Here is a 12,398-nt window from a genome sequence, read left to right as displayed (position 1 = left end):
AGTGGAGTCAACTTTAAATGAAAAATTAATCTGAAAACAGCAGTAAACTGAAAGAGAAGTAGTACTGTCTGGTGGTGCTGGTAGTCTAGACACAAAGCATTTTATGTGTTGTTTATCTTTACGTACCCTACTCTGAGCAGGGAGTTGAGCCTACTTGTTCTCTTACTTTCTCGTTATTCACCATGCGTCTTCTTGTGGTGTTCAAAGTTTTTCTTATGCATCTCATTTAACTGGTGTTTATTTTACTTTGGTGACTCTTTTGTTTTTTGGGCTTGGTAGCACAGTGTTGGCATAAAGATACTGTTAATGAGTTCATAAAATATTACCTTGATTTAACCAAAAGGGTGACAAAGAAAGAGCTCTAAAAAATGTGAGCATACACCATGACGGCACACAAGACTTTCACATTTGTTCCTGGTACAAAAGACCCTACCTGTCGTATACTGAGGAAAGAAGGGTCACCAATTGGCCGTTGGTCCTTCCTCAGCTTGAGACACTCATGGATGACATCCACTTGTATCCTTACAATGAACAAGTATGTGGGACGGAACGAAGGAAGACCCATCTCTATAAACTGTTGACTCCACTCCCCATGTTCAGAGAGACTGCTGCCACGATTGAATGAAGGCCTGCGACCACTCGATGATGTTGCCTCTTCTGAGAAGACACGATCTTCCTCTGGTTGCTAGACAGACACAAAACCATATATACCTTTATATTTCTCCAGTTCTGTTAAGATATTTACCTCAACACGTACCATAATGCTATTTTTTCAAAATTCAGTCCTTTTACTACAGTTGAACCTGTCCATAACAGTCATTCAAGATCACAGACGAAAGTGACTGTTATAGACAGGTGGCCACTAAGGACAGGTTATGGTCAGTTATTAAAAGAAAGAATCTGAATTCGCAAGTCGTACATCTTAACCAACAATAACAGAAAAAAGGCTAAAGTTAAAGAAAAATTCCCAACATTTAAAATGTTTTCCATCAAAATTGTTAACTTTTATAGGATCTTTAAAAAAAAAAATGTCCCCAGACTCAAACACTCCTAGTACTAGAACAGCAGTCATTCACAAAATAAAACAAAACCACACAAGACAAAATAAAAAACAAACAATTTAAAATACCCTGACCCAGGCATCCAGTGACTGACACCACACTGCCAGTCATATCATGACTGTGAGGTTAGCAGTGTACTCAGTTCACTGGACACTCACACGATAATTGGGTAAGTGAAGTGATGCGTTTAGCTCCTCTACCCTTTTTTCTTATTATTTATGCGGAGTTTAGCCAGGTGAAAAGTCAAGCCACTTCCTTGCATTGATTTTGATTGAACGTACACACTCAATCTGAGGACGGGTTGGCAGAAATCTTTGTTGTAGAGCCTTTGCGTCAGATGGACTGATCAAAACAGTTCTCTTTTCCAACTTTTTTTCATCAAAAGCAAGACGAAGAATAAACTTTAAGGTGATACCAGTAACTCCACATGCCCCAAAATTGACCGCATTATTGTTACACATGATGTCTGTTTAAAATAAAGCTCTACACTCACATTTTAAGATTATGAGGTCAGTAGTTTCTTGAACATTACATCAAATAAGAGTCATTTTCTTCTGCGCATAACATTTTTGTCATCATAGTATTTATGAGCATTAGAAGAGAATAAATAGGACAATTTTAGGGAGCTATTTTTTAAAATCATATTTTATATACTTGCATAATGGAAACAAAAAAAATTCCTGAACGCCTTATGTCTGGCATTTCATGCAGCACAAATTGCCTTGTAATGCTCTTCCTTAAAACAAATATTTTCTCTCTACTTCTTGGAATACAAACGTCTGTGGTGTAGCAATTTGGTGCTTTGCCGTCACACAAAAAATTTGATTTTGACCATCTGAATCCCCTTACTTGTCAATTACTAGATCTACATGAATTTACTTTAAAACTCATCAGGCTACATTTTGAATTCCAGTCACTCCCTACACACAGGCAAACACCAGAATCTGACGCTCATAATGCTGATGACATCATTGATGACATAGAAATGTTTTCACTTTTCATCTTTCTTCTGTCTTCATTGCTCAAATGCCCGCGCAATGTGTGAGCTAGATGATAGGAGCTTTATTTACTATTTCCAGACAAAAATAGTAGTCCCGAGCCATAAAGTATACTTTTAATCGGTCATTTGACGCTCATAACTGTTTAACAAGATGACACCAAATTTGGGTTTCATTCATGGACATAAAGTATCTTTTCAGAAATTAAAAGGTTACTTCCTTTGTCTTTAGGAGGAAACCAATCGTGCAATTTCCGTTGTAGTAATTGAGCTTTGTTGATCAAAGCATGTCTTGACAATTGAAATGTACAATAATTCTGTATAATAAATATAACGTCAACAGTTATGAGCGTCAGACACTTTTAATAATATAATTGAAGAAAATTGTGAAGCCTGATGAAGAACTACCTGCCGTATGTCTACAATGCGATGGATTTGGACTTACACAATCAGAACCAGTACAGCTTCAAAGACTCCAGACAAAAATGCGTGTTTAAAAGTGATTGCATTGCTGTTTTCAGATATTGAAATACACAAAAATAACATAATAAGTTTAGTTCTTACATTTCATCATTTTTTCAATAGAGTATATACATGATATCATGAAACAAAAATCTGTTGCTTATGCTGCTACTGCACGGACACATGCATGAACACACTCACACACACATAAATATAATTTATGATGTGTATACATAGTGGCGGCCAAAGAAACTTGAAAATGTAATCACCTAATCATCGGTTAAAGCCTCACATAACTCACTCATGCAGCATACCAGTTAAAAGCTTAATAAATTCTGCATCATCTGACACAATAATAATTCATCTATGTTAAGAGACGCCCGAGATGATCACTTAAGATTTACCTTCGAAATCAGGCTTGGCAAAATTGTGCAAAATCAAAGACACGGAGAATGGTTTTCACGTGTGTATTGAGGAGCATAAATATATAGATAGAAATGGACATGTATTGCATATCCAATGAATGTAGAATTATGACTCTTGTGTCTCGATAGTTTCAAACAAATTGGAAAACAGGGCAATCACAAATACCACACAAAACTTGGACTTAATATTATATTTACTCCTAGTTATTTTGCTTGGGAACCTTTGATTTTGTGTAGTGTCTCTTTGATTTCGCACAATTTTGCCCAAGCCTAATTTCTTAAAGGTCAATTCTGAGTGACCATATCTCGGGTGTCTCTTAACATAGACGAAATATTAATGTGTTAAATGATGCAGAATTTAGCTAGCTTTAAATTGGTACATGCTGTATGACTGTATAAAAGCTATAACTATGGATCCGGAGGAGAGATAAATCCAAGCATCTTGAATAGCAATGTCTGGGACCCAAAAGGAGGCTCCTCTAGCAATATTAGTAGAAAAACTTATGTTATGAGTAGAGTGAAATCTGTGATTTGAGTCTAATAAATAAATACATTTCTTCTAGGTAAAATACCAGTCTTTAAAAATTTGTAACAATGTTTGTGTAATGTGACTGTTAGCATTTCATATTTGAACCAGTAGGTCGTGGTACAAATATGGGCATATATTATACGGCAGTCATCCCTACCAACTGGTCTAAAATTACTCCAAATTTTTTGGTACAATTTGAAAAACTGAATGTGCCTTTTTATACAAATTTGAAACGAAATCAATTTCTGTAAACAATTTTTTCCCTCTTTGTCTATACAAAGATAAGCAAAAAAAAGTTATTAAAAAAATATTAGACACCCAGTGTAAGAAGGCCATTCAGGTATGAAAAATCATGAATTATATACTATGGTTTGAAATCAAAGTCCAGTCAATAACCGTTCCATTGATATAATATAACAATTAATCATTATTGTATCACAGAAATTTAACAGAACTTCATCTTCTTCATTCATCCTCTTTACCTTTAAAGAACTATTTTAAAAGTAAAAACCAAAGCAACAATATTTCTACTACTACTGACAACCACACTGAATCTCTCTCACCTGTCCATCAACACTGCTGTCAGAGTAACAAGCTTCCTTTGGCCGCTCCAATGCCTCCTTCGCTCTATTCAAACTGCGATGAAACAAATCTCGCAGTCTGATATTCAGTCTCTGGAGGCCCATCTTGCGAAGGCACTTTTCTACATAATGTCTGTAGATGGAGGAGCGAACCTGCCGACTATCATCTAGGCTTAGATCACTAGAAGCTCGTGACAAGCTCAGCACAGAGGAGCCTGCGCTAGTGAGTGTGATCTGGGACAAGCCTCGGACAGGTGTGCTTGTGTCTAGGGGCAGGTTACCCTCCGCGGGCACAGGGCCTGGGCTTGGGCACGGTGACGGATGCTCACTGTTGTCCCCCCCACACTGAAACTTAACTTGCTTGCACGGGGGGCTGAGGAATTGTTTGTTCTCACTCTGTGGAGTTTCTTCCCTGCTGGCCTCTGAACTGTCCCTGGGTTCGTCCCCACCACCCCCTTCTTCCTTCTCTTCCAAACCACTCTCCTCAATATCTTCCTCAGAGGAGTCGGTGGGTTCTGTCTCAAGGACATTGGGAATACTTGCCCTAGGACTTGCCAAAAACTCACGAGGTTGAGGAGTGGGGAACTCAAAGTTCACTAAAGGCCACTGTATATCTCGTGAATGAGCCCCAATAATTCGACCGAACAGTTTCAGCTTCTGGCACAAATCACAAGTAATGTTCAGCCATAGATTTAAGCACTTCACCCTCCTCTCAAAGACAGGATCCTTGAACTTGATATTATCCTGTTTACAAGCTTTTGCCGTGCTGTAACAACTCTCATAACGATCAAGTCTCTCCAACAAGCTCTGTACCTGAACAAGAGCTTTCTCTTGGAGGCACACAGTCTCATCAGACAGGTTCACATCGGAAAAAGAGGCAGACACACTGCGGGTAACATGTTCCCTGAAAAGCTGGTCTGTGAACAAAGATATGTTTGCAGCAGGAGAATCCCGAAGGAGGGCACTGTCAGGACATTCTTGAGAAAAGGCGTCAGCAAAACAAAAGTTAGTGATATCATCGATAACTTTTTCATTCTGCTGGCGCTCCATTTTCAGTAACTGAAACTGTTCTTCTGGAGTTCTGCCATTGTTGATGTAAGCACGAAGTTCCAACCAGATTACCTCAATCACACTTGAGCGCCACAGCTCTTGCTCCTCACTCATCTGGCGTTTACATGCTGACAGTTTTTCCCTATCTTTCTTGGCCTCTGTGCCCAGATTGATAAGTAAGGCAAACTTAGCATGGAAGTCCTCTCTATCCTTGGGACAAACCCGGGGCTCACTCACCAGTCTTCGAGCACGAGATTCAGCGCTAATAGGCAGCATTAGTTTTTGTTTCACACTCATGAACCGACCAGAACCCTCCAGAGGTAGGTGTGATGTGGGACCAACACTGTCAGTAACACCAAGCACACCAAAATCTTCAGACAATCGTTTCTCCTCACGGTCAGTTAAGCGCAGCTTTGACAAGGTTTTCTTACTCTCCTTGCTCTCTCTACGCCACCTATCTTTCCGTTCCCTCAACACATCCCTATCTAGATTGTCATCTGAATCAAACTCACTAAGATTACACAGGGCAGGATCAGCTTGAAATTCATTTTTTATAATGTTTACAGGAGCTTTTGATTGCTGCTGGCGCTTGTTTATCAAATATTCCTTGTATGAACGATCCAAGCGCCCTTTCAAGCTATTTTTTTCCTTCAGCCTTTTTCGCAATCGCGGCTGTGGCGGAGTGATAGAGTACTGCTGACCCAAAGTCCGCCCATCCTGCTCTTCATCACTGGGTCCACCCTCTCCATTGTTGTCAGAACTGTTATCATCATCATCATCATCTCCCCAGTTCTCTCCATTAGACATCTGCCGTAAATATGTCGAAGTAAACCTGTAAAAAATAGTACAATTCAATCATAAATAACTGGTTCAAATAATCAGAGGTGATTTGTGGCACAGGGAATTCACAGAGAACATATTTTTCTTCAATATCATAAACATCAAATGAGAAGATGTGACTCACCTATTTGTAGTCTAAAAACAAACACCAAAAAGGAACTCAGAATCTAATATTGTATGTGGGTATACAGTCGAACCTGCCATGATGGCGACCTGTATAATACAGCCATGGGTACAAACAGCCACTTTCCTTGTGATTTTTCTATATAATTTCACTGTGTAAAACGGTCACCTGTCCAACGCGGTTGCGGCCATCATATTTTATTAACTTACAATTTTTTTTACAAACCTATCTGAAACAGTCACAAACATTTCTCATCGCTCAACGCTTTGTCATAAATTATGTATTGACCCCTGACGTTATGAACGAGCTGTCATAATCCTGCAGTCACCTGTCATTATTGTTATTATCTCCAGTGATCATGATGCTCAGGTCACTTCCAAGGTTTACCAAGGTTGACCAATAGGTAACAATAAATTTTCAGCTGCTGGTGAGGGTAGCAAGTGATCCTTCATAAACTATAAGCCCCCATCCCCACTTCCAACTTGTACACAAAGCGTAAGTGAAATGAGAGGTCACTGTTTAGGTCCACCCAATCCGTAAACCCAGTCTTTAACATACCCTCCCCTTTCAAAAGAAATAAAAAGCATTTTTATTAGCCTTACGGCAGTCCGAAGCATGCGAACACCTCCAGTTGGGACCTCAGAAGTAAATAGTTTGGTTTCTTCATTTTAATCAGTCCTGCATATTCAGCCACTTTTCTCATCGACAATGCGTGGCCATCTTACTCTCTTACACAGGTTCGACTGTACTTCCAAATTTATTAAATGAGCAGCCTCCTAGCTTTATGAAAAGGAGTCTAAATTCCACATCTTGTCAGCCACCCATATCGCAATGTTTGAGAACGTCTGTGTGTCAGGAGTAAAGACCTCTTTGAATAGTTACCCCCCGCGAATGTCAAAACTGACGGACCACATGATGACTTCTTATAATATTAGGTATGTCCCTGACATTTTTACTGGTGGTAGGTCCAGACTTGTTCGCGCGTCCTTTGTGCTGTAGATTCAACTATGTATCTCTTAGAAGGCAATCTAACGTTAACAATGGAAAACTGCATAAAATGGAGGTCAATAAAATATATCGTACATGGTCATAGAGGTTTAATTTACCAGAGAACTTCGTAGCAGCTGCGAGATGCGTTTGGTGCCCTGCAAGGTTTTGATCAGTGCTTCCAACAGATAAAGCAGAAAAGTAAGGAAAATACTATGTCGGGACTTTCTATCCCACTATGCTCTCCATTGATCGTCGCGTCAGTAAGTATCTCTTGTATCTAGATATCTCAAAATGAATTGATGACAACACCACTGACTAAACGCACTGTCAATAAGACAAGTGGATAGCTGGCTAGAGAACGACAACTAAACGCCATTGGCCGATATGTATAGCAAAAGCCATCTTGTTTGACCTCGCAAGGGGGATGCCCGCCTCGTCATCTAATCGAAAATAGTGATGATTCTGCGTAGCAAGCGGTTTGCACTGGCCATTTCCAAGCTCCTGTAGCGGTGTGCTCCTTGCGTCCTTACAGTAAGTAAGTTACACCACCAGTTTCCAAGCTCCTTCAGCATATTACAAAATGCAGCAACAACAGAGAGGTCAGTATTAGAATCCATAACAGATCTGGGAAAAACAGGGATCTGGCTATAACAGGGATGTATCAAATCCGACTTGCAGCTATCTGCAGCCCGTCAGCCAGGCTCTGATTGGCTGTTGGAGGCTAGAGGTGAATATTGTGTTATAAGGCATATGGTTCCAGTTTTGGCAGTTCGGTAACTTCTGAAACAGTGCTGTAAATAATTATATTTATTTAGCTTAATCTACCCTTCACTGATGGAAGTTGTGATGGATGGCCAAATGGACAGCATATCTGCGTTTGAAGTCAGACAAATATTTTATGAGCGTGGGATTGAATCCCGATCTCGCAAGGGTTTTAAAAAATTTTTCCCTCTCTCCTCCCTTCTTCCCCTCGTCCCGACTGATCAACAATTTATCCCAATAATTATAACTTGTTGTTTGGTAGTTTTTTATAGTGATGAAGGATGCACATTCTGGTTTTGTACCCAAGAGGAGCTTTTAGCTCTTTTCGATTATCACTTCATCTAGCAATTATAGGGTAAGCGTTCCGTTAGAGCCTTACGTCTGCAAATAATTCATCAGATTGATAAGTGATAGTAATCTAAAGATGAACTGAAAAATCACCACACACACACACACATTCTCTCTATCACACACACACTCTCTCTCTCTCTCTCCCTCTCTCTCTCTCACTTACAAACTACACACTCTTACACCCAAAAATAGTTAGGTTACAACAAAAAATACACGTTTTGGCTGAAACCGGGAAAAGTACTGTATTTGCATGGCTACCCAGCCATGTGGGCATGCGAGGAAACGAGCAAGTGGACCTCCTTGCGAAAGAATTCTTGTCCCACAGACTGACTTACACACATACATATACATATACACATACATACACACATACAGTATACACTCACACCCACACACAGAGAAAGAGAGAGAGAGAGAGAGAGAGAGAGAGAGAGAGAGAGAGAGAGAGAGAGAGAGAGAGAGAGAGCAGTGCTTCCACCACCTGAAGCTGAAAAGTAAGGAACATTCTGCCTGGGGTGCATAGGCCCCCAGCAGGGTCCAAGAACAGAGTCCCGGTGGGGGATCAGGGGGCGAAGCCCTAGAAGAAATTGAAATTTAATGCTTTTAGAGGGTTAAAAATGGCATTTGGGAGCCTGTTAGAAGAGATTGCCTACACAGCCCATAACATTTATTTTTTCACCAACATTTTGTCTTGTTTGATTTCTTCACCAATATATCTTTCCATTGCTGGCAATGTTTAAAAGCAGGTTCCCCTTTCATTGCTACTATAATTGTGAGGCAGCGTGGTGGATTCAGGATCTCGTCAAAATAATCAAAGTGAAGAAACTTGCATTTTTCCGCAGGTTTGTGAAATTTTATCAAATTTTTGTTTTTTGGCTCAACACCTTTCATGCCCATTAAAGAACTAATTTGCGTGTGGATTTTTCTGAAAAACGTTGATTAAAGGCACAAAAAATGTAAATTTTCAGTTACCACAGACTCTTAAGCTAAGGAAATAACTAATCTTTCTCACTAATTTTACCTCTGAAAACAGGTGACCCCACCTCCTTCTTTCGCAAATATCTCAACTTGTATTCTATAAATAGATATTTTGTTCATCCAAATAAAGACAAATGAACAAGCTTTAAGATGATACCAATAACTCAACATGCCGAGAAATTGACGAGAGCCTGATTCCACCACGCTGCCACACAATTTAATTATTTTGCGGTTGCACGATTGATAGCAGGCAAACCTGGGAATAATCATAATTATGAATAATAATATAATAATAATAATAATAATATATAACATGATTTATATAGCGCATTTCCAAAAAAAGCTCAATGCGTTTTACATCGGAATACCCATTGTTCAAAAACCTTTCTTACTACTTCCTTTCTTCTCATGCAATATACATTAATGCGCACGCGCGCGCACACACACACACACACACACACACACACACACACACACACTATTTTCATCTAGACATAGGAAAAGAATAACTATAATGAAAGATAACGTTAAAAGCTTATGAAAGATAGGCCTGTAAGAACAGAAAATGTTTAAGATGTCTTTTGAAGCTATCAAGCGTTTTTATTTGTCTTAGTTTCATGGGTAAATAAATGGACCAAGATATGAGAAAGAACTCTCTCCCAGATGATTTGTATGATTTTACCGATGTCACAAGTAGGGTGTTATCATTTGATGATCTTAGGTTTCTCCCTGGTTTATATTATACTGATAAGTTCTTGTAGATAAAAAGGAGCAGTTTTATTTACACATTTGAAACACATGACGCAGATTTTAAATATTATTCTTTCTTTTACAGGAAGCCAATGCAGTTCTTTTAATAATGGAGTGACATGGTCTCGTTTTTTAAATCTTGTTATCAGTCTAGCGGCATTGTTCTGAATTACTTGTAAATGATTCAAATATTTGTTGTTCAGACCTGCTAGGAGTGAGTTACAATAGTCTAATCTAGACAGGATAAGAGATGTTACCAGTGTTTTTGTGGTCTCTTCGTTTAAGTACTTTTGAACTAGGCCTATCCTTCTCAGCTGAAAATAAAGGGATTTGGACAGAGATCCTACAAACGAGCCCATTGATAAGTGGTGGTCAATATATACACAGAGATTCCTGACATCTTCTTTACTAGATGTCATATGCCTATATAAATCAAAGTTGACACTTTCCAGATCTTTATTTAATCGTGGATTTTTTATAAGAATGATGTCTGTCTTTTCTTCGTTTAGTTTCAATTTGTTTACTGTCATCCACTTTTTAATTTCATAAAAACATTGTTTAGTGATAGAAATCATGTTTGGTAGATTTTGAATGGTGCCATTAACATACATTTGGGAATCAAATATAGGTGTATACATTTACTTTCACAATACAGTTGCCCAACGTATACCCTAATTTTTCCTCAATTTTCACGTCTGAATGTCGCCCGTTACAACCTCGGAACACCACTTCGAATTATTCTTGATTTTACCTCTAAGGCTCGATCGGGTCGATCGCCCGCCTGAAACTGAAAACAAACACGTAAGTTTTCGAGGCAACCGAGTCGGGCGATCAGCTGATCCCATCCGTAGCGGACACCCCGTATCAGCATATATTTCTTTCATCGCAGCCCATCGCGTTCATGTGCTGTGGAATCTTTGAATTGATAATTTCTCTAGATCTAGACAAAATTTGCAAAAAAAAGTTTCTTTCTGACAGTAATTTTCTGTTTAAGATCACAACTCAATTTACTTGATCAACCCGCAGATTTTCCAGCCGGGGCAACAATCCGAAGATATACAGAAGGAATTATGAATGAATGATAGAAAGGAGGAAATTGGCACAAAAGTTCGCCAGATTTGGATCCATCTGCAGGTAAGAAATGTACTGCTGACCACACCGCAATGAATGCACGGGGCATGGCAGGTTTCTATAATAACATTCTTATTGCCAAGAGAATTACCGTAAATATCCGTAACTTATACAAGACGATATGAAGGCGCGTACGGAATTTCGGCAGTCCTAAGCTGTCGCAGTTTTTTTACGGAGGGAGTTGATAATGATGGAGGAACAAGTACGGAACTGGCAGAAAGTACGGATTTCCGTAAAAATACGGAAGAGTGGAAGCACTGAGAGAGAGAGAGAGAGAGAAAGAGAGTGAGAGAGAGAGAAAGAGAGAGAGATAGATAGATAGAGAGAGAGAGAGAGGAAGAGAGAGACTAAGAGAGAGAGGGAGGGAGAGAGAGAGAGAGAGATAGCGAGGGGAGGGAGAAAGGGAGAGAGAGAATGAGGGAGAGAGAGAGAGAGAGGGAGAGAGAGAAAGAGAGAGGGAGAGAGAGAGAGCGACAAATCGCTTAGGCCTACAGTCGGTGATGTTGTAGTTCCGTTCGACTCGTATGCCCTGCTGAACCCCCCCCCAATCATATTTTTATTAGGTCAGGGGGGCTTGAAAGAGGCTGAAACCCCCCTTGACTCTTAGGGCCCAAACTGGCGAATGAATAATAATTGGGGGGTGGGAACTGCCAAAAAGGGCCATTCTTTGCTTGAATTTTGATTTTCTGACTTGAGTGTTTTCTTCCAGTCTCACACTTAGTTCACTCCTCAACGATTACCTGGCAATTCAGGGTGTCTGGCGTTCAGCTTTGGACTTTAAAATAAGAGACAAAACTACAAAATCACCAGAAGGACTTCCGTAATGAGCGACCACCCCATCAAACACTATAAAGAAAGAGGCCTAACCCTAACCTAACCCTACCCCTAAATTCTGCTCTGTCTCATAGTGATCGCTCGTTATGGAAGTCCTCCCAAATCACCCTATATAGTAGGTACCACAAACCCCCGCCTCTGCGCAGTTGAAAGCGTGTAGGAAGCTCGAAATTTGGTAATTTTTAATCAACCATAACTGTTCTAATTTGACACGAATCTTCACCCCGTTTCGAACTAAGTCAGTTCAACTATTGTTTTTAGCTAAAATCAAACTATTGAGGACGGCACGGAACGAGATATTGTATAGTAAGCTATCTAAAAGGGTCACCGGAATGCACGGGAATGCGTTTTCCGCGTCATTTTTCATGCCGGTCGTGGCGACAAAAATTTAGGGTGCCTCATAAAATGCCTTCGCGCTACGCGCCTATAACTGCTATCGTCATGAAACAAAAAGTGCAAGAACGAGCTTCGAATAAGCTTTCACCCGGTACCAAGCGCTTGTTGCTAAAGTTAATTGTTGACCCAGAAATATC

General features: G+C 39.7%; 1 protein-coding gene across 2 annotated transcripts in view; it reads right to left on the bottom strand.

The window, feature by feature from the left end:
* Nucleotides 1-12,398, bottom strand: part of LOC101852883 (mitogen-activated protein kinase kinase kinase 4) — a 74,016-nt gene that overhangs the window by 55,907 nt on the left and 5,711 nt on the right. For both annotated transcript variants that reach the window (XM_035972686.1, XM_005109611.3), the window contains exons 2-3: nucleotides 4,038-5,937; nucleotides 434-685 (exon numbers count right to left, since the gene is read on the bottom strand). In XM_035972686.1, the coding sequence (XP_035828579.1) occupies nucleotides 434-685; nucleotides 4,038-5,937 (2,152 nt within the window). The remainder of the gene's footprint in view (nucleotides 1-433; nucleotides 686-4,037; nucleotides 5,938-12,398) is intronic.

Source organism: Aplysia californica, unplaced genomic scaffold (genome assembly GCF_000002075.1).
Source record: "Aplysia californica isolate F4 #8 unplaced genomic scaffold, AplCal3.0 scaffold00796, whole genome shotgun sequence".
Classification (NCBI taxonomy): Eukaryota; Metazoa; Mollusca; class Gastropoda; order Aplysiida; family Aplysiidae; genus Aplysia; species Aplysia californica.
Note: the sequence above shows the minus strand (reverse complement) of the source record. Positions and strands in the feature narration are given on the sequence as shown.